The following is a 23726-nucleotide window of genomic DNA, read 5'->3' on the forward strand; positions in this document are numbered from 1 at the left end:
GAAGTTAGGTATTAGAAATTTGTTCGTGAAAACGGAAATCTAGACTAGTATTTGGTTTACGATTAGAGTTCTGATTTAAATCAGAAAACGAAAGGACAGCGAGATTTGCGGCGAAGCAGAATTCCCGTTGGCAAAGGACCGACCAGAAAGTTTCCAGAAACTTTCTCCTTCATATTGGAGAAGCACTGCAGTTACTGCTGGATCTAAAGATTCCCCAGTTACGAGAACCAGCAAATAGAAAAAGGTAGGAATGTCCAATGACTGCAGTTCTCCCAGGACTGGATGGCTGAGGGACTTGAGCCATAAAACCGAAGGTCGGTAGGAAAGAGGATATTTAAGATTATAACCTCAAAAACATACAAAGTGTTACAATCTCAGAGCTGCTGGTACCAGAGAAATAATTTCCCCCAAGGAAAATCAAGGAGTGAATGGTGTATGTGGGCCCCAGGTAGCTCCTGAGGAACCATAGATGTAGCTGACCAGAGGAAATGGGTTGTTAGGAAGCAAATGTAGACGTTGTAAATCTTATAAAGGTTACGATGTGTTAATGTAAAAAAAGTTGTGAATCTCTTGTATTTCTGTGTGTAATGAAATAAAAAGTTACTTCACTCTAATTGTTGCAAACAAGTTGATAATAGTGGAAATAACGATTAAACAAACACTAAGGGCTTCTGGGTTGGAATCCTGTGATATACAGGAGTTGCCAAATAGTGAGGAAACTGACCTGTGAAGTTGGTACCGTAAATAATAGGACAGGGCTTAGACTGCTTGCATATTCAGTTGAATGAATTTTAAATCATCATTAATCATCCACTTTCCAAGATCCTGAGTTCCATGTAGAGAAAATTATTTGTACCATCACAGAACGTTAATAAGCTGTTGGCAATGTTTTTTTTTTTTTGGGGGCGACATACACAGACATGTACTAAAACTGTATTATGTCATATTTTGAAAATCTTATAGTTATGCAGTCCTATATTAAAGTTGTTACTTGATGATACATTGCATACACAAAGAGATTTAATCTTGTTAACACCGAATTGACAAAAACAAAAGTTCATTTAGTAGAGCCCCAAGGAAGAACTAAATCTTGTGACCACACTGCCCTGTAAAAAAAAAAATCACAATATACCTGAAAGACCACAGAACCACGGATTGAAGTTAAAGGTAGTTCTGATGGGAATTTTACTGACTCTGATCATGGATTGCGTAAGCAAATGATATGAGCTGTGTGACGTGAAGTACAACGTTGTTGCATCATCTAGTTATCAATATTTTGAGATTGTGTCTTTGGTATTTAACAGATAAAACACTGCGTGATTTAAAATAGTGACCTACAACATATAAAAAGTGCATCGTTGATAAGTGACATTTCAGTGTTGGAGTCTAGACAAAATCTGAATAGCTCGTCAGAAGAAGAAGAAGTATTTGTTTTGATTCTGGCGAAAGTGCTCGTGCTTCATTCCTTTGCCGACGGGCTTGTTTGACGTTTAGCAGGTCCAGCGTGCACTCTGCAATAATTTTGTAGAAAAAAATGGCAGATTCCAACGTTCAGAACGCGGTAGGTGACGCAGAAGGCGGAGATAAACCGAAGACAGCCAAACAGCTGGAAAAGGAAGCAAAGAAAGCTGCGAAGATGGCTAAATTTGCCGAGAAACAAGCTAAGGCCGCCGAGAAAAAGACAGCAGATGGCCAGTCCGGAAAGGAAAAGAAACCAAAGAAAGTAGAAGAGGTATAGTAGGCTATTGCGACTTTTTGTTTCACGTTGATTATATGATATTTTTTGTAATAGTATCCAGCCGCCTTTCCCCTCCATGACCTAGGACTTCCATCGGCTAAGCCAAGCTCAGGCCTACCATTTTTGTAGACTAGGGTAGTACAAAGATAATTAAACAGTGATTTCTCGCCATATACTCGAACCATATATTTTTATATATAATCCTTTATTTCTTGTTTTAGGGCTATGCTTTTCTTACCATATTGGGCTAACCAAAAATTAACCTAGTTGTGAATAAATATTATATATATATATATATATATATATATATATATATATATATATATATATATATATATATATATATATATATATATATATATATATATATATATATATATATATATATATATATATATATATATATATATATATATATATATATATCTAATATAGTAGATCTAAGTAGTAGGTCATCAGTATATCCTTTAAAATTAACTTTTCCTGTAGTATTGTGGTTTATAAAGCGTTTACCATTATTTTTTGTTTATGTTTTTGTATGCTGGCCATGGAAAGCTATCATGCATGCGCAGTGCTGTAAAACAACTTTTGGTAAAAAGTTCTAACCCCCAGCTAAGTAACACGGCCTCCTAGGTTAGGTTAGGTTACATTAGGTTAGTATGGTTCCTTTTATAATAGATTTCTGTAGCCAGTCCCTTCTTGAACATACAGCTCCCTAATGACTTTCGTATTCATGGAACCGTCCCATGCAGTCCGTGCAGAGCTATTACTTAGAAATACCGAAACCAGTTTTTAAGGGTGGGGAAATAGGAAACAAGTTGATTGCACTTACAGCATTGTATAAAATTTATATATCACAAGGTAAATCATCAGAATGAGATAATTTTTACTTTAAAGCATAATGGCATTCTGGAGTTGAAAATATAATTGTCATGTTTTTAATGTGCCGAGTATTTCAGGTAACAATTAGGGTAACAAATTAATAGTTTTAGAGATACTGGAAATAACCTCCCCTCCCCAACTTACTTGACTGGGAAAAGTCTCAAAAACATCATCATCTGACCACTTTTAGATACAGTATTAAATTCCATGCATATGGTGATTTGAAATATCATTTGATTACCATCAGTTTCCCTTCAAACTCTTGAACAGTGACAAACAATGGGATATGCTTATGTTTCACCATATATATTTCTTAATCAGTATTTTCTAACATATGTCCTAAATTTGACATAACTTTATCAGTTCAGATTTTTTTATCTTGTATCTGGTTGTTGCCACCTCATTCCTGTCTGCTGAAGTGTCAGTGAACACAACAGTGCTGCCTCCTTTGTGATGAGATTGTAGTTTAGTGTTTGGACCTTTTCAATATATTTTTCCTCATTCATAGAATTTGAATGGCATGATGGATGATGATATACTTTTTCTTAACAGAAAAAGGTGATAACTTACGACATCCAGACACCTCAAGGAGAAAAGAAAAATGTTGAAGTTGAACTTCCAGCCCAGTATAGTCCTAAGTATGTGGAAGCTGCTTGGTATGCTTGGTGGAAGAAAGCGGGTTTCTTCAAGCCTGAGTATGGGGTAAGTTTTTTCATGCTGAGATAATTTTTGGTTTGAATCAGTTTGTATTCTTACTCATTATTTAATAAAGAAATATCCTGATGACTCAGCTTGTGCTGTTATTCCTGTACTATTACAGACCTTAAACCAGTCTCATTTTCCTGGCATAAATGGAGAAAGTAGACCCATAACTTAGCTATTGAGATGGAAATAAATTTTGTTGACATTTCATATATTTACTATTTCTAAATGATGTTTTGACAGATTATTGGCGCTCTGGTTTGTATACTGAGGAAAAAGGCAAAATATCTTTTTATTTTTTGTATGTTTAACACAGTATATTTCAGTTCAAATATTGTATGTTAGATTGTTTTGGGGTGCAGATTCCTCATTTATGTACTTTATGTGATCTGTAATTAATAGAAAGTTATATATTTTTTTTTTGTAACTGCAGAGAAATTTGGATGAGCCAAACCCTAAGGGCCAGTTCATCATGGTTATTCCTCCTCCCAATGTTACAGGAACATTGCATCTTGGTCATGCTTTGACTAATTCAGTTGAAGATGCTCTTTGTAGATGGTATGCATTATATAACACACTTTTTTTTCATGAATAAATATGTAGACCTTTGAATGATCACTGGTGTTGAAAATTTGTTTGTACATTTAGTTGTAAATAATGTACTTACCACAACTTCTATTGAGCTTGGATGATTATCAGTGGATGTTAACTTTCCTGTTTTGTAGGAATAGAATGAAGGGCCGAACAGCATTATGGGTACCTGGTTGTGACCACGCAGGTATTGCAACACAAGTTGTAGTTGAAAAGAAAATTAAACGTGAAGAAGGTCTAACACGACATGATTTAGGCCGTGAAGCTTTCCTCAAACGTGTTTGGGATTGGAAGATTGAGTGAGTAAAGATGAGGCCTGTTGGAATTTTATCTTTGATTTTACGGCTTGTTTTTTAAGTACCATAAGTATACTGTATAATGTATTAGAGGGTAGAAAGTACATCTTTTATGACCATCTTATGAGAAGACAGGTTTTGTGGTTATCATTTTTGTTTTCATTGTTTATTTTTATTTTTATTTTCTCATATAAGCTATTTTATCCAAACCTGTCAGTCAAGTAGAGCCCTCGTTTTGCTGTCTAATTGTCCCCAAACATTTTTGTTATTATGCATTGTAAACAGAAAAAGAAGAAAAACATGTTCATTCATGTTCAACTTTAACTGTTGATAGGTAGTAGATATAGTTTACCCATTCTTTGTGTTTGTGTGGACAGTCAAGATAGGTACGAGAATCTTTTCTTGAGCACTTTGGTATAGTTTAATTCATCTTGATTCATTTTTCACTCGGCCTTTCTGGTTATGTCATCCTTGTCAAATCTAGTTTCTATTTTCAACTTTTCTCCTGGTGGTGGGCTTCCAGTAGTATCCTAGTATTTTTTCACTGTTGATTTGAATTTTGTCATTTTTCTTTTGTGTGTTTAATTCAGAGATCTCTTTATACAGGTAACTGTCCTTGAATTTTGTCATTTTTCTTTGGTGTATGTAATTCAGTGATCTCTTTATATATAAATAAGATTGACCATAAATGTTTGATTGCATGTTTGATTGAAAAGCTTCCTATCCAAAGTCATCATCTTATCCTCTTAAGATTGCTTTTCCAATTGCAGCCAAGTTATTTTTCTGCATCATACAAGTGTAAATTTGAATGTTATGAATATACTGTAGGAACTTTTTAAGTGATGTATATTTTGTCTTCTTGATCTTGTATGATCTTGTGACTCTCTTATTATTAGTCACTGTGTTAGTTCCTCCTCTTTTTTTACTATAAGAAAAGCTTGATATTTAAAGAAAATATTTTGTTAGGAAATGAGAAAGAGAAGCCATGGGATGAGTGACAAAAATCAACAAAGTTCTGTTTTGTCTAAAGTTACTCGTTTCTTACAGTGTTGGTCTTGCACAGGCAACAAAATGTTTTATTATATGCAAAGACAAAGCTACCAACTAGTTAAGGATGAAGGAATGAGATCTGGCCCCTCTCAACTTTTCTAGCCTTCAAGAGGAATAAAGATATTGTGGAACAGTCTGAATACAGATATTTGGAAATTTTGCCAAATTTTACTTTGGAGACATTATGCTCAATGAGAGAAGATTTATTGCATTCCTGTTTTCCTCATCCTTTTAATTTTACCTTTATTCATTTGTCATTCATTCACAGGAGACCAAATCTTCTGGGGTTATGGACTTCTAAGTCTCACTTGAGTGGTTATTCTTTGTACTGTGTATGTTATTGATCATGAAGCATGGTTATATTACTTGAATAATTATTTTAAGTACATTAATGTATTGTCATTACATTATTGTGTTGATTATTTCACTCCTAAAATAAGAATATCGTGAATTAAGTCATGGTCTTAGTTAATTTTGATCTATTTTTCAATAGGAAAGGTAACTTCATTTATGATCAGTTGGAGAAGATGGGGTCTTCTTTAGACTGGGATCGTGTCACTTTCACAATGGACCCAGGACCAGCAGAAGCTGTAAAAGAAGCATTTGTGAGAATGCACGAAGATGGAACCATTTACAGAGCCAATCGCCTTGTGAACTGGTCTTGTACTTTGAAGTCTGCTATTTCTGACATTGAGGTATTGTTGATGTATTTGATTATGTACATTCATCAAATTTATATTACACAAACCTCACCATTTGTGTTGTATAAATAAGGAGGAGGAGTATAACTCTCAAACCTGTGAAGTGAATAACATCACTGAATGCTTCAAACACTTATTTTACATTGTGAAAGAAAATGGGAAAAATTTAAGAAAGCAGATAGATTTCATAGTAAAACTATGATTAACCATGGGCTTATGAAGCATTTTTAGAAAGCTGAGTTAGAAGAGTAATATAATTTACATAATATCAAAATTGAAATTTACCACTACTGCATTTTTTAATGGATTATAAGTCTTTGACCTTAAATAGGTAGCAAAATACAACAATAGCAAAATAAGAACAGGTTTTGTTTATGGAAGAACGAGGAATATAGAATATTTTATTATAAGGTGAGGTAACATTTTGTTGCCCAGATTTATGGATTATTGACTATTGTTGGAATCTTACATTAGGTGGAGAAGAAGGAGCTTCCAGGAAGGACAGAAATAGCTGTACCAGGCTATAGTGAAAAAGTTGAATGTGGAGTTCTGATTCTCTTTTCATATGAAGTAGAAAAGACAGGAGAGCGCATAACAGTTGCCACCACTCGTATTGAGACTATGTTAGGTGACACAGCTGTAGCTGTACATCCAAAGGATGAGAGGTACGTGATTCGGGAAGATTTTAGTGAAATAGTAATTCAGATAATTTATGATTATTAATGAAGGTATTACTTTATCTGGAGTGTGTAAGGAAGAGGATAGAAATGCATTTTTTTCTTCCTGTTTATTTTTAAATATTAAACAAAATGATGATCTTTCCTTTTTTTTGTAAAGGTATAAACATCTAAAGGGTAAGATGCTTGTACATCCCTTCACCAATCGAAAGCTGCCTATAATTGAAGATGAATTTGTAGAGATGGACTTTGGTACTGGTGCTGTAAAGATCACCCCTGCCCATGATCCCAATGATTATGAAGTTGGCAAAAGGCATAATTTGCCTTTTGTAACCATATTTACGGATGATGGGTACATCAAAGAGGGATACAAGCATTTCACAGTAAGTTTCATTTAAGTCTTCAAATTGGTAGTTTCATTCAAAGTTAAATAAAAATTTTTCTACAAGATTGTGATTCCTTAAAAGTTAATGTTAGCATCTCTCATATCATTAAGTTATTGGTTTGATGATATTTGGAATGAAGTTTTTATTCTTTGTGTTTTGAGACATTTCTTATTTTATTAAATTTAGGGAATGAAAAGGTTTGAAGCAAGAAAGGCTGTTCTTGAAGCTCTGAAAGATGCTGAATTATATGTGGAAACTAAAGACAATCCTATGGTTGTCCCCATTTGTTCCCGATCCAAAGACATCATTGAGCCAATGATAAAGCCACAGTGGTAAGTACATTTCATATTTTGCAGGTTAAAGGTCTGTTCCCATAATTTTACAACTTGAACTTGGGATTTCAAAGCAAGATAATGGTTTTCATACAGTAATCCTTCAATCATCTGTATCAATACTGTAGGTTCAATAGGTGATACAGATTCCTATGAGGTATCGGTATTGTAATGTGAATATTGAAGCATAGACTAGGGTACTGCAAAATTTTAGCCCAATTTTGCTCAGCCAATGCAAACACACACCCATTAACTGTAAACCACCCATCCGTTATTAATACCTGCGTACCTTCTCTCGTAGTTCATTCACTTTTGCAACTCTCAATGGGTGAATGTTAGAGCACTAGTCAAATCATTAGAGTAAATAAAACCATAAAACATTGTTACATAATTGTAGGAAATCTAATGTACCAGCTAAATGCTGATAAAAGAAAATTGTAAGACACACAGAAATAACTATACAAATTAAATTTTGTTTGACCAGCTATTGTATTTAATAATGATAATAATAAAGGTTTGACAAGTACTATGACAATAATATTAACGTGAATCATATAAAGGTATGATAATAATGTACTATTTTTGGTAGAGATATGTGATTGTCAAAAGAAATTTTGTTGAAAAGTTACCTCATTATTTGTTGTTGATAGACCCTAGCATTTAGTATATTACTGAAATGTAATTAGAATTTCTCCAAGAAAGTACATGTCAAGAGGTTTTTGTTTTATCATTGAGGTTTAGAGATTGCATACATGTAATGATTAATTACAGTTAAAAATTTATCATCAAAAAATGTATATAATTCATAAGATATTTTATAGTTAACATATTTTCATGTAATATTGTGAGAGTTCCATAAATTTTTAATGGTTTATTGCAGACTTCAAAAATAGTAAGAAATATGAATCAGAAAAATTTAAGAATTGAATATCACTTTGTTAGACTGAGCTTTTTTTCATAAAAGTTTATGGTGATCAAGTAAAGGGAAGCCATTCCATTAATTACAGATTTTTTTCAGATAAGTAAACTGAGGTGATTTTATTCTTGCCTCACATTAGAAAAGTAAAGCTTGCATTTTTTCATTTTTAACATGTGCTATATTCTCTAGGTATGTCAAGTGCTTAGACATGGCAGAAAAAGCAGTTCAAGCAGTAAAGACTGGTGAACTAGAAATAATTCCAAAGATGCATGAAAAAACTTGGTACCACTGGATGGAAGAAATGCGTGACTGGTGCATCTCACGACAGCTGTGGTGGGGGCACAGAATCCCAGCATACCTAGTGTCTCTTAAAGATGGTCCTGTTCCTGGCTATGAAGTAAGTAAATTACTGTGTACGTGTAGTGTACACCATTTTTATTCCCAAACTTCATTTTATATAAACTGTTTCTGATTTGTAGATTTACAAAATTTCATAAGAACAATGCAAATCTTACAGGACATAAAGCTTATTTTAAAAAATTCCAAAATTATTTTCAAAGGCCTACAACATCCTCATTCCTCATTGGCTGTAAAGTTTGTTTTGTATTTCATAATGGTGTTCTTACAACAGAGGATTTTGACTTTGAATCCTACAATCAGGAATGGTTTGTTTTTGAGCAGCTCCAGCAAACATAAATAAGCCTTATTCTTGTTCTTGAATAGCTCAAGGCTTAATGTTTTGTTCACTAAAAGGTACTCTCATGATGTTTGAGTTGCCTCTTGCTACAGGACATAATACGCCTCCGGAGATGTCATGGGCAGGAATGAGTGTCATGTTGTGTTTGAAAAAATTATGATTTTGTTATAGAAATCAAATGCATCCCTATCTTTATATGCCATTCTCTGTTAATTTGGTCACATCTTTTATAGAAGTAGTCTCCCATAATTTTTTCCCCATGGTCTCACCCGTTAATCATCTTGCTTTGACTCTTATCACAGTGAAACTGAAATAAATAACTGTGCTCTTTTGGCTTCATCAGCTTCTTAAGGAAACCATTTTTGAGAGTCTAAGCACCTTGGTTCCTGAAATCAAACAGCTTTTGAAAGCTTTCCTGAATTCATCACATCTTTGCAACCAATCTGACATTCAGCAACATGATGCATGGCTAATTATCATAATCATATGCAAGTGTTCACCTCATAACTTTGTTGGTCTTGCAGATCTTACAAAACATGGAGTTGGTGGATATCTTGAGGGTCCAGGTGTCAACAATGATGTACAAGTACTTTTTTTTTGTGAACGATTATCTGTGGGTTTGCAAGACTACTGTTAAAGTATTTATGTGATTGATGAGTTTGTATGAAAAGATTGTTTTACAAAAAAAACTTTTTCATGTTTTAAAATTTTTAAATGTACTGTGATTCCATCTTGTTAATATTGTATTATTTCATTTTAAATATTCCATAAAAATTTTATTACAGGACAGTGAGTTCTGGGTAAGTGGTCGAACAGAAGAAGAGGCTCGACAGAAAGCAGCTAAGGAACTTAATGTGGCAGGAGATAAGATTATTCTGAGTCAGGATCCTGATGTCTTGGATACATGGTTCAGCTCTGGACTGTTCCCATTCTCTGTGTTTAACTGGCCAAACAAGGTTTGTGTTGTGAGGCATTTTCAATACCTGTATATGAGTATATCACCTGAAGTTACTATTTTTCTTGTCTGTCGTATGTTTTGGTAATATGCCATCACAGATAATTGAATGTTTATTTATGCTGTAATTTATTTACAGACAAAGGACATGGAGCACTTTTATCCCAACACACTCCTAGAGACTGGACATGACATTCTCTTCTTTTGGGTTGCAAGAATGGTCTTCTTCGGACAAAAGCTTCTTGGAAAGTTACCTTTTAAGTAAGTTTCATGTTCATTTTTCATCAAAATCAGAAAGGTCTTCCCTGTTAGCCAGACTCATTGCTTTGAATTTTTGTGCCCTAAACTTTCCTCTAGTTCTGTCTATTGAATAACATGGTGCTTATAAAAAATGGAAAATATCACCCTTCAAAGTTAAAAATGCAATTTACTAATATGTTTGTAACCTGTTAGTTGAAACAAGTGACTGAGTTTTGTATTTTACTGTTATGCACAATACAGTGTTATCTTGGCTGGAAAGTAGCATAATTGGCCAAGAAGTTTTTAGATGAAGGGATGTTCAAGTTAATAAAACACTTCAGCAACTCCTTAGAGATGACCATTAATATATTACTGCCATGGAACCGAAGATAATTTTTTTTTATGCATGCAAGCTCTTGTGACATTCTTAGAAGGGGAAATGTTTGGGGCCATTTCCAACATCATTATTGTTGTCAGTAAGGAATCAGGGAAGCACCCATTTAAACTTATTGTTTTGGATGGCCTTGGGAATGTTCATGGTAGCAAAGAAGCACAGTATTTTGATCATGCCTTGATTCATTTGGGATCTTGAAATGTAATCATCAACTCCTCAACAGAAATTTACAGATCCTCCTGTGTGAGTGTTGTTGTGAACATGGACAATATTGCAAGTGACAGAACCCCTCTAGTAAACCTGTTAACATCTCTCTACAATAAGCTTGCAGTGTACTGCTTGTCGGCCAGATTATGTAGCATGACAGCAGATAATACCAATGTGGGTTACATGATATGTGAAATAAGCTGTTTTAAAAGTAATGGTTTATACTGAAAAATTAGTTTTGTCTAGAGGGAATATGTTTTAGCATGAAATCAGTGCTCAGTTGAAAATGAAATGAAATTAATCGCCAAAATATTTTATTTGTTTGTGTTTTTCTATAATTTAGAAATAGGAAGCATCTTTACACCAGATGTAAATATTAGACAGCTGTTGAAAAGCTTTTGTTTGAAAATCCAAGTTTTGCTCTCATATCTTTACCCAACATTTTATCTGAGTTTATATTTTTAGGCAAGTGTATCTTCATGCTATGGTTCGAGACGCCCATGGAAGGAAGATGAGCAAATCACTGGGAAATGTAATTGATCCATTGGATGTTATCAATGGTATAACAATTGAAGTGAGTATGTGCATATTTGTGTGTTAAATATTTTCTGAAAGTTCTTGCAGTGAATTAAGGTTGTAGTAGACCTGACATTGTATAGATAGGGTAGTATTATTTTATATTTTCATATCAAGCTTTTAGACATTTCTGATATTTTTATTACAATGTCTTTATTACTACAGTCAAATTGTTGGAATATCCATCTTATTTAGTTCTTTGGTGTAAATATTCTTTTTTGATTACTATACAAGTTTTTTTTTACTGTTTTTCTCAGGAATTGAATAAACAGCTGGAGGCAAACACTAACTTAGATCCTCGTGAGATTGCCAAAGCTAAAGAGGGTCAGAGACGGGACTATCCTCAGGGTATCCCTGAATGTGGCACTGATGCCCTTAGATTTGCTCTTTGCGCATACACTTCTCAAGGTATGTTTTTTCATTGCAGGTGAACATAGTAGTTGGTACTTTAAAATGTTTATTTCTTAAATAAAAAAACACATTGTTTGACATTTGTCTTCCTCTATTTTAAAGGCCGGGATATAAACTTGGATGTCCTTCGTGTCAATGGGTATAGGAATTTCTGCAATAAGCTGTGGAATGCAACTAAGTTTGCCATGATGAATCTTGGCAATGACTTCAAACCATATGAATCCCTTCAGCACTTGAAAGATAAGGTTAGTTAATGAACTCAATTTTAGTTTGTTGAACAAAAGAAAATTTTCAGCTGCTTTTTTACAGATGTTATTCAAGTTTTTCAGCATGGCTGATTATTGTATTCTTGAAATGCTGAGGGACAGTATCAGTGTGAGCTTTGAGTACCATGATTACTTTGTAATGAAAGGTTTAAATAGGATGATAAGGTCTGAGTCCTAGACACTAAATTGGAATCTGCTGGTGTCACTCAAGTTGCATAGCAAAACAGAGTAGCACTTTAATTGATGTTTAGCAGATAGATCATAGGTAGGGGAAGGCGTAATTCATGAAGACATTGAAGAAGTTTTAATTCCCCAAATCTATTCCTTATTGTGGATAAACATTGTGCTCTATTTCACTTGTTTTTTAAAGAATTTTATGAAAATACCATATTTTTGTTAACACAGATTCCATCAGTTTAGTTGACCCTATCTGTGCAGTTAACACTCCAAAAGAGACTTTGAATGATGAAGAGCAAGTCAATCCCTTATGTGTTTTCAGCACAAGCACTCCCTGTCAGTGCTGGTCCAAGTTTCAAAGGATTTGTACTCATTAACTTTTTCTCTAATTTTTTAGCATTTATACATTTTTATTCAGGCTCTCTTCTGCTTTTCCCAAGTGTTGGTATTGGCAACTATTTTAAATACAACTCTTAATTTTAACATCCAAATTCATTATTTTCTCTTAGCTAGGTGGTTTGTTTGTTTGCTTTACCCATTCTGTTGGGTAGTGTTGTTTTTACAAGATAAGAGTCACCCTGTTGTGGATTGTTTGTGTTATGGTGTGTATAATTAGGTTCTACTAATTCATCAGGAACCAAGTGGTAGGTGTTAATCTAGCTAGATACATATTTTCTTATCAGTAGGATGTCATCGTAATATAATAAGTGGTAAACATGTCTTAAAGAGATGTGGTACAGCCCCTGGTAAGCAGCGTAAAAGTTTTATGGTCTTCTTAGAGAAGGGTCTGTATTTATTGTCTAAAACTCGAAGAAGCCAGGTTTGTTTGCAGAAGTTAACAGCATAATTTCTGAGGAGGAACATGAAAGTAGAAGCTGTTCTGAATTTTGTTTTATGGAGGTCTTGTACAACTTTTGTAAAGTTTTGTGAAATACCTGTCACATAAACATCAGGACTTTTACTTTGTTAGTCCTTTGGTATCTGCTGGTCAAGTAGTATTGCTTCTTGAAGGGAGCACAGTTCACTCTGTCTCCTTTTTCATACTTTACTCCTTTAAGAGCTAGTTTTCAGGGGTACTTGCAGTATGCTTTAAGAAAATTGAGTGTATTATATTCTTTTCCCAAGTCCTACAAAGGATAGTTCTTTTTTGAAATGTGTTTAGAAATATTATTTGCATTATCTCTAATTGCCCCAAGACATCAGTAGCTTAATTAAGGTCTTGAGAAAAACTGCTCTCAAATTATGTAAGTCATCACTGTGTACACATTTTGTTTAGTTATTTCAGCCACCTAACTGGATAAACAGTATTTTTTTATAACGTTATTACAAATAGTTTGAAGTAACATTGTTTTCTATAGTCTTTTCTAAAGTGACAGATATAAATGTAAAAAGAGCCTTATTTGAAGCTCATAATTGTTATTGCACCCACAATTATTTGACTTTTGGCTGCCATTAATGGAGATTAGTTGTGTTGTTATTGAAATTGCTGATTTTAAAAGCCAAAAGTATTTATTAATTTTTTTTTATTTGTTTTTTTAAGATTCAGTTTTTTCATGCAAACCCATCACAAAGATAACAAGTGCCCTTTTGTCAGCCAACTGTCTTCAAGCTAAAATTCTATAATACATGAAAGTTAGGCACTTAACTTCTCTCTACCCAAGAATCCATTTAGTGCATGTTTACAGTAGTAGTGTCTGAGACATTCGAACTCTGTGAATAAGACCTTCATAAAAGTGATGGGTCTGTTTGAAAAAGTAAATTTTGTTGTATAAAAAGTTTGAAGTTTCCATTTTAAAATATTTAAAATATTTGAAATTTGACTAATGTGTTGTTATTCAAGAATAGGACAAAACTATGATTCAGTCATTGTTTTTGTATTGTGTTTGTCTATCTTGGATTAGTTGAGCACACCAGTGCTTTCATTTTTAATGTATGTGTACTTGAATGTCTGATCAATAAAGTATCTGACAGCTGCTACTTAATAGGTTCAGGCTGCCTCAACAGGGAAATCTCACCCAACTTCGACATCATCGAACAACAACATATGTGACTTAGAAAAATTTTCAAATAGTTTAACAGAACTTAACAGTTTATTAGAACAGTTTAGTTACATAAGTGGATACATTCCAACAAAAGCAGACCTTTGTGTCCTTGAAAGATTAGGAAAATCACAAGCCCCTCTCTCAGAATATCCGCACATTCTGAGATGGTACTGTCACATGTCCAGTTTTACAAGTGCTGAAAGAAATGCGCTTCCAGGTTCTGTTGATAATGCTCTCCCAACCTCTTCTACACAGTTAGGGAAGGTAAGCCTGCTCTTGGGTGATATGTGCACTTTTTGAGCTTTTGTGAGTGGAAATTATCGTTTCTGCCTATTGACATATATCTATTTATTATGTCTTGTAAATGAGTTATTTGTGCATTTTTGTAATTAGACTAGCACATTAGTTATGCTTAATTCATGCAGCAATATATAATACTTCTCATTATCTTACTCCTTCCTTGAAAGTGAGCTTATAACATATTGTTTTCTGGATATTTATTTTATTTAGTATTAGTACCTTCCTTTGAGGCATATATCCCTCACCTGTTTATTTCAATAATTTGGCTTGCATGACAAAATTAAACCTCAAATTGTTTGCAGAGGGACCAAGTAGTTTTCAAATTAAGAAATGGATCATTTTACAGATTAAAATTATAAAAGTAACTTGTGAAACCTGCTCTGTGCATTACATGAAACAAGTATCATTTTCATTGTATAGTACTTAAGGAACCCTCTCTATCTCTCTCTCTCTCTCATTACCACATTCACCAAACAATGAGGCTTGTCATTCCTTCCTACTTACTGCTGAAGGTTATAGGTCATCTCATGAAACTTACTGCCCTGCAACTGTTTTGTTTAGGTCCACACAATTCCAATTAAGTTTGGCATCCAGGTACATCATCCTCATTCATATCAAGCATTGTCTTGACTTTAGACAAAGATATCTATGGTATCTGCTAATATGCCGCATAAGAATGATGAGCAGTTATCTGTGATTGTTTTCCCTCTCATGCAATAGGAGTACAACTTATAATCTCACTAACAAGACCCATTTTGTGTCGTGATTCATTATTTAGAATTGTCTAATCATTTTTGAGTAACAAGATCATCCACCTTGGGCTGCTGTAAAGCAAAGGACATATAAAAACAAATCAAATTTTTTAACTTTTTTTTTTTTTTTTTTTTTTACTTACAAACCCATTACTTTACATAATACTAATTGGCTCTCCTCCATACCCATCCAAGCTGCATCTGGTTCAGACTAAACAAGAGAATAACCAGTTGTCAGTAGTAAGGGTACTTGATAGAGTTACATACTTGGAAAGGGAGACACTTTTGGATATGAGGCCAACATAAAATTGCTTGCAAAAAAAAAAATTATATTTAATTTTTAGATTTTATCATTGGCTGATGTGTACCTGAGGATCACAAGTTGCATGTGTAGTGAGACTTTTTGTGGGTGTCAGACAAAAGACTGGTGAACCTGAGAATATTTGTGGGTTTTGTAAAAAAAAATTGTCATAAAAATATAGTTCATCAGCAACTGTTGAACAAATACAACAACCAGTGTTATTCTGAATTGTAATACAGTAATGACATTAGAGTATGTACAAGAGTTTATAATTGGTATGTATCCAGAATTGAGTTTGAGGATAATTTTAATAATTTTAAACAGCATTACTAAGCCTATTTGTTTTGTATTTGAAAATATTTTATTGCCTTTTGCTTTAGCTAATACTAATTTAGTTTAGTGGTTTTGTGCTCATCAGCAGTGAATTGTTTAATTTATGTACTAGAAGCAGTCTTCCACAATAAAAAAGAAAATTAGCAATCTTTGATAGAAAAGGCTCCTGTCATCTCACAGTGAGATCAAATCTTTGGTGATCCAGTACCATTGATTTTTATAAACATTTTTTTAATGCCCCTAAAGTTTTGGTTTGGCTCCTATAATGCTTAGAATTAGGAAGCACTTGTGTGTCAGAGAATGCTGTCATGGTCCAGTTATAGTTTTTAGTTTTATGTTAGTATTGTAAAAAACGTGCAGCAGGGTCCTAAAGTAGTATTGGCATGATTTCATGGTAAATTTCTGAGAACGTATCATATAAAAATTATTTATTGTGTGAGTTACCCTTGGTTTCTTTTAAATTAATTTGGTCAGAGATGCCAGATAGCATGTTTTATGTATTTTCCTTATTTAGTAATGCTTTAATTTCAGAGTGTATTAGATTAGATATTTTTGCCATTTTTAAATTTTTTTGTATATATTGTATGTGCATTTTGAGCCTTTCTTTTTAATTCGTTGGATATATTGATTTTATACTTTGTGTCAAAGTGATTGAGTAAATTAACCATATTTTCTATGTAACAGGAAGGTCAGCTAAGTATGGTAGACAGATGGATGTTGAGTCAACTTGCTGTTGCTGTTAGGGAATGTAATGCTGGGTTTGAAGAGTTCAACTTTCCAAGAGCTACTACAGCTTTGTACAACCTGTGGTGGTACCAGATTTGTGACGTTTATCTTGTAAGATTTATATGGCACTGAACCATTTTTTTTGTATTTATTGTAATTCTTATTCTTATCCATTGAAAGAATTAATTTACAAATACCTGTTGTATAAATTACAATAGTTTTCCAAGACTGAAATTGATTGGTTTATTTCATAGTGCCTCATAAGTACTTATAATTTGTATCTCTTTCTTAGGAATGCATAAAACCAGTGATGTACTCTAAAAATGAGGAAGCAAAGGCATTGTGCCGTAATGTTCTGTACACAGCATTGTATGTTGGATTGACACTTATCTCACCATTTATGCCTTTCTTGTCTGAAGAACTGTTCCAGCGACTTCCACCACGCACCTCCAGTCAGCCACCATCTATTTGTGTTACTCCATACCCAGAACCAGAAGAGGTAATGTCTTTACAAAGTTTGCATTTTTCCATTTGAGAGGAGAGACAGTAAAGGAGATGCAAGTACAACAGTGTAAACTGCACCACTTGATTTGGTATACTGACTACTGTATATATTTTCACTAGTTGTGATTACACCCCTATATTGAGTGGCAATATTACGTATTTAATTGTGTCTTAATTGTCTTTTTGATGCTTTTCAGCTCATATTAACAAACCAAAGTATTGTGATTGAAAAAATTTTTTTTTAAGAGCTAACAATCAGTATCCTCTGTGAATATTATTGTGCATTTAATTGGCTTGTGCATTTGGATTGCAACCTCTTGTGGATGGTGAGCAGCAAGAGCTTCCACTGGTCACTATACCTTTCATTGATATTGGCTATGGTTACTTACTGGCAGCCAAAATTACAGGCTGTAGTAAGTGTTGTAGCAGTTAACAGTGTGTAAATTAACAGGTGAAACAATTCCCCTGACTTATGGATGTTATTTAATTGAATTAAGAGTTTTTGGCATGTGTTTCTTTGTTTTAATGAATATTTGGATATAGTCTTGTATAATTAAAATCTCTGCAAACACTTCAGATTTTCCTGTAGGTATTCAGTCACTACTGATATTTTTAATACCTTGATAAAATAGTTTCAAGTTTTTTTTTTTTTTTTTTTTTTTTTTTAACATCTGAACTTTAACTAATCAGGCAAGCCATCAGCCAGTGATGTTAATATCAGTTAGACTCAAGTACTGTATTGACATTGCTGTAAATTTTTTTTGCCATAGCATGGAAATCTTTATAAAACTTACCAATGCATATACTGCAGTTATTAATGATTTTGTCTCGTTATCAAGTGTTGTCAGTATATTTAATATGTGATCAATTCTTTTCAATCTTTTAGTACAAGTATTGATCAGTCCAACATTTATGATGAAATAAGATACATTGCTGCTCCCATTTAGGCATTTCCTTTTTTTTTTTTATTAGATGTTTTCCTTTCATACTGTATTGTCATCACAGTATACCGTTGTCTTAGATTTTCTTTGCCAGCTTCTGCAGTTTTGGTGTTCCTTTAATCCCTTATTTTTATTGTTTAGTTATCAAGATCATACCTTCTAGCTTGTGGTCTTCCTTTATCCTTTCCTCTCATCACTAACTGTCATATTGAAAACACTCTAATGATTGTAAACCAAAAAAATCAAGAGGCTGGATAAAAGTCTAAATCTCAAAGATAGTTTGGATATGTGATGTGAAGGGATGAGGAACAGTTGTCAGATGTGGGACCTGTGACAGGATTTGCATGTACAGGACTGACCAGCTTGTTGCTTGGACTTTGTGGGCAGTGGAACAACTTCTGTTATGATTGAAATGATCTAAAAGAATACTTCTCACTGTAACTCCCATACACCACTTGTGCCTGGTAGGCACCATAAATGGCGTGACATAGGTGCTTTGTATGTCAGGGCCCAATGTACCTCATGTCCGGTACAGCTGCAGCTCTTCCCTGTTGTAGTATGTGTGAGGCTTGGCCTGTGTCTAGTACCAAGTTTCCAGTGTACAAAAGCACCCATTGTCTTATCCAGCAAATGCTGTCTTGGAGGTGGATGGTGCTTGTGTTCAATAAAACCAGAGCTCTGTCCAAGGCAGCTTGTGCCTGATGGTGGCCATTCATGCACAGGGTGCAGTCCATGCTTGGTACTACTCGAGTGCTTTCTTTTGCCGTAATGGGCACCCAGAGAAGGCAGTATGCTTGGTACTTCCTACACCCAGTATCTGGTGTAGCCAGTGCTGATTACTGGTATGAGCATTTTGTTGATACATGCTTAGCAAGAATTTGGTAGTGTAAATTTAAGAATTCATATATTTTTTTCCAACTTTTAGTTATTTGGTTATGAAAAAAAGAAAAATACTTGAACCACACCAGTGACCATCTAGTTTTAATTTTGTGTTGGCAGAGAATAAATTTTGTAAATGGTTACTAATCATTACTTTTATTTTTCATTTTCAGTATGATATCTTCTATAATGAAGAAGTTGATGAGAAATTTAAATTTGGTCAAAAAGTCATCGGTGAAGTCAGATCTGCTAAAGCCAAGTATGACATCCCACATAAAACTAAAGTTGAAAGTAAGTATTTCACTGTAATTCAGTATTTTTAGGAAATTTATTATTTCTTTAGCCTTGTCATGTCAAATAAACTAGAAATTGTTTTGCACTATTATGTGAAGGAAAGTTCTTAAAATAAATCTGAGGTGGGTGTGTAAGATATGAGAAGGTTAATGGGAATGGGGATATTCAAGCTTGTTGAATGAGAAGGCCAAAGTAGTTCATTGTAAGTATTGATGCCTGCAAAAAATATTTCTTTTATTTTGAAGGTGTAGAGAAAGTTAATTTTATACTTTTTGCTGCTATGGTTATATTATGTTCAAATCTTGAAGAAAGCACCAAACAATTCTAGTGCCTGTTCATCAGACCAACTTTCATATAACTCAGTTAACCAAAGGTTTGGGATAAAAGTTCTTGAACCATAGCATAAACTATATTGTTTATACTGTACATTTAAAAATTTCCCCTGCATTATAATTATAACTTCTTATCTATTATAAAACTTGTTGCTAGATTAAAAGATTAAGAAAAATTAAGCATAGGGTCTTACACAATAGTTGTGAATGATTAACTAGAAATGTTATTTACCTTATTTCAGTAACTCTTCAGTCTGGCAATGCAGAATACAGGGATACTTTGGAATCCTTAATAGAAGAGATTGCAACCCTGTCTGTTGCATCTAACATCTCCATTTCCACTGACAAGCCCAAAGGTTCAGTTCCTACTCCTGTTAATGCTGACACTGTTGCCTGGATGAAGCTTCAGGTAGGATGCATTCTGTTTTTTATTAAACTTACGAGAAAATAATCTGGCCATGTGTTTTTTCCTTTGAACTGTTACCAGTGGTAAACATTCTCCCTTCCCACAGTGGTCAGTTTAATGCACATTGGGAAATATTCTCGATACCTGGACTGTCTATGAGTAGTAGTAATAAGCAAACATGTTTAGATATCACTAAAAGCCTATTGACTGTATTTCTGGATAGGCATTTTTTTACACACTTACATAGATATAGAAAGCTAATACATATTCCTTTCAGTCTGGGACTTGACTTGCATTCTGATATAGGAAGGTTTTTCTGATTTTATTTTCTTCAGTTATGTCTCATTAGTAGTGTCTTATTCCAATACCAATCATTTTTTTTTATTCACTATTTGCCTTTTTTATTTTTATGTCTTCCTTTTCGTTTGTGTCTGTTCTATTCCTCTCTTTCTCAAACTGTCTTATAAGTGCATTGCAGAAAGGCAGTGAGGAAAATGGGGTGAAAAGGAGGCTGGGAAGACATTGTTATGGTACTTGGTAATGATTCACAAGACCATTATAGGCATAGAGAGGAAGGCCTATAATGATTGAAAGGACCATGGGAAGAATTAATTTTATATACAGTATACATACCTAATGCTGTTAAAATGACTATGGTCCATATACATGTAATTAATTGCATGCAACATATGTAGCCTATACATATTTAACAGTTCAAGGGTTAACTTGAAACCAATTTCACCATTTACTATGAATTTTTTTCAACTTGAAATAATCCCGTTTTTAACTTTTTACAGGGTTTGGTTAACTTGAGTAGCTGTCAAGACAAGATCCAGAAAAAGATAGACAATGCTGAGGAGAAGCTGCAGTCACTAATGGCAGAAATGGCTAAGGCTGATTATGATAAGGTATTTTATTCAAGTCTGTTTCAGTTCCTTTCTTACCTTACCATTGTATTAAGTGGACAATAGCTTAGTAGGCATCATCATTCACATTGTCACAGTTGAAACATGCAAGTTTTTATATTTTATATTGTACTCTATCTGACTGAGATCCTATTTGGTCTTGTGTATAGTTTTTGGCCCACAGTATGGCATAATTTAATTTACTTATTTACCACTTTGGTATCCAGTTGCTTTTTATCACATACCCAGATGTGAAGGATCTGAATTTTATTAGTTTCTCCATAGCCACTGACCCCATTAGGAGGTAATGCTTACAGAGTGCCATGAGCAGCACATTGGTACTTATCTGTATTGCTTTCTGGCTTAATTTTTATCCATTCCCCTTTCCACATTGCTGTTCTTCTTAAAATCTGCCCTGCTTTTAAGAAAAAATCCTTTGGACAAGCTGTATACAAGTGCTGTATACAAGTCATTTTAAACTTGAAATAATATCAATAGTCTCTGAATACCACCACTGCTATTTCATTTGCAAGGCATATATCTCAGAAGTTAGTCAACAAATCTTTCAGAATTTAAAACCAAGTCTTGTACATTTTTCTTAATAGGTTTTTTGCACAAACCCATCATTTATAGTGTTGCCCAATTAGTGAGTCATTGCAAATCCAAGGTACTCCATTTCTAAATAAAGTTAAGGGTTAGAAGATTGTCTGCTGGCTAGTTGGCAGCTTGCTTGGGCCTTTGGTGCCTAGTGGGTAAGAATCTCCCTTCTCGTGCTACTTTGTTGGTAGGAAGTGACTTTATGCTCTAATTTTTCCTCTCATTATTGTATGCTAATTTTTGCAAAATCTTTCATTTTGCTTATATGCTTGGAGGTTTGTACATATTCAAATTGAACTTGTAATGGGTGATTTTAGATATTTTCATCTGTTTCTGTGTACTTCATTAATGGCAATCTTTGTTTTGCCAGCAAATAGTGCTTCACTGCCTTGCTATATTAGTGGGTGAAGAATTTTCAAATATTGGTTAAGACCATATCAAAATATATCATGCACCTTGGGAGTTTGTCTTGTTTATCAGAACTGTCCATCAACTCCTCATTGGTCTTTCACTTGTGTGTTTTCCCAAGTAGATTGGCCACATCCTCTCTTGTTTGTGTCCTCAAACTTTGCCTTGTGCAGCAGTGTTATGCTCTTGGCCAAAGAATGGATTCAGTACTATAAGGGGGTAGTGCTGTCAGTGCACCGCAAAGGGTGCACTCTAGGCATTACTAAAGGTTCTTTGCAGCGTCTTTTCGGCCCCTAGCTGCAACCCCTTTCATTCCTTTTACTGTACCTCCATTCATATTATGTTTCTTCCATTTTACTACCCACCCTCTCCTTGCAATTATTTCATAGTGCAACTGCGAGGTTTTCCTCCTGTTACACCTTTCAGACCTACCTACTCTCATTTGCCTTTGGCCTAAACTCTAATATTCCATTTACAATTTAAAACAAATTGTATTTGCCTATAAAAAACTATCAATTTTTGACTGCCATGTAATGTATTAATGTTTTTACATTTATCCAAAATTTATGCTTTTCCCTGCCAGACTTTAGATGTTATCAGTATTCCAACAATATTTTATGAAATCTCCTACACATTAGGACAAGTTCGTTCTTTACTTGTTAAACCATCCAATGGGTGAATGGATGACTACAATTATCAACTAGTATTGCATGAATGGTTTTGTTTTGCTACCCCTGAGCAAAGCAACAGACAACATATTTCTCCTTTGAAATAATGCTCCCAGTCATTTAAAGACCATGGAAGAATGTTTTAAGAACATTAAGACTTCCATTGATGGATAATGAGGAAAGCAGTCAAGTGCTAAACTTCAAAATCTAGGATGTGCCCTACTACATTACTGGTACTCATGTCAAACTGAAGATGTCTCTGTTGAACACTGTGGAATTTTTCTCCACACAGCGTTCAACAGAGACATCTTCAGTTTTGACATGAGTACCAGTAATGTAGTAGGGCACATCATAGATTTTGAAGTTTAGCACTTGACTGCTTTCCTCATTATCCATCACTGGAAGTCTTAATGTTCTTAAAACATTCTTCCATGGTCTTTAAATGACTGGGAGCATTATTTCAAAGGAGAAATATGTTGTCTGTTGCTTTGCTCAGGGATAGCAAAACAAAACCATTCATGCAATACTAGTTGATAATTGTAGTCATCCATTCACCCATTGGATGGTTTAACAAGTAAAGAAACGAACTTGTCCTAATGTGCAGGAGATTTCATAAAATATTGTTGGAATACTGATAAGCATCTAAAGTCTGGCAGGGAAAAGTATAAATTTTGGATAAATGTAAAAACATTAATACATTACATGGCAGTCAAAAATTGATAGTTTTTTATAGGCAAATAAAATGTTTTAAATTATAAATCAAGAATATAAATTAATATTTCTTACTTTCCAGGTGCCTGAAGAGTTTTTTATAGGCAAATAGAATGTGTTTTAAATTATAAATCAAGAATATAAATTAATATTTCTTACTTTCCAGGTGCCTGAAGAAATTCGTTCGAGGAATGTGTCCAAAAAGCTTGATTTAGAGGCAGAGCTTGAACAAAATAGAGATGCCATTAAAAAATTAGAAGCTATGGAGACAGACTGAAAGGAAAAATTGTTTTTCATGGTTCCTCATGAATTTCAATTCTTTATACATTGTTATTAGCATCCTGGTAAATTTTACTAGGGTATTTTTATTAATAAATTAAAAATACTAAATGAATTTTTTCTTCCCAACTCACAAGATATTGTACTGAGG

The 23726-nt window shown here is 33.9% G+C and overlaps 1 protein-coding gene across 2 annotated transcripts; it reads left to right on the forward strand.

Moving 5' to 3' along the window:
• Nucleotides 1–1229: 1229 nt before the first annotated feature.
• On the forward strand, nt 1230–23686 carry ValRS (Valyl-tRNA synthetase). 2 transcript variants are annotated; one of them, XM_067093445.1, is made up of 21 exons: nt 1368–1732; nt 3173–3322; nt 3756–3880; nt 4048–4212; nt 5753–5954; nt 6435–6625; nt 6798–7020; nt 7210–7355; nt 8464–8671; nt 9757–9927; nt 10066–10187; nt 11233–11341; nt 11601–11751; nt 11857–11999; nt 14183–14503; nt 16610–16762; nt 16944–17150; nt 19149–19266; nt 19844–20010; nt 20805–20915; nt 23463–23686. In XM_067093445.1, exons 1-21 carry the CDS (start codon nt 1535–1537, stop codon nt 23571–23573), a joined length of 3492 nt encoding a protein of 1163 aa, XP_066949546.1. In that variant the 5' UTR covers nt 1368–1534; the 3' UTR covers nt 23574–23686. The 2 variants fall into 2 exon arrangements, with proteins under 2 accessions (XP_066949547.1, XP_066949546.1); XM_067093446.1 differs by lacking the exon at nt 14183–14503 and having other exon boundaries at nt 1230–1732.
• Nucleotides 23687–23726: the final 40 nt, after the last annotated feature.

The sequence above is a fragment of the Macrobrachium rosenbergii genome, chromosome 50 (assembly GCF_040412425.1).
Source record: "Macrobrachium rosenbergii isolate ZJJX-2024 chromosome 50, ASM4041242v1, whole genome shotgun sequence".
In the NCBI taxonomy this organism is placed as follows: Eukaryota; Metazoa; Arthropoda; class Malacostraca; order Decapoda; family Palaemonidae; genus Macrobrachium; species Macrobrachium rosenbergii.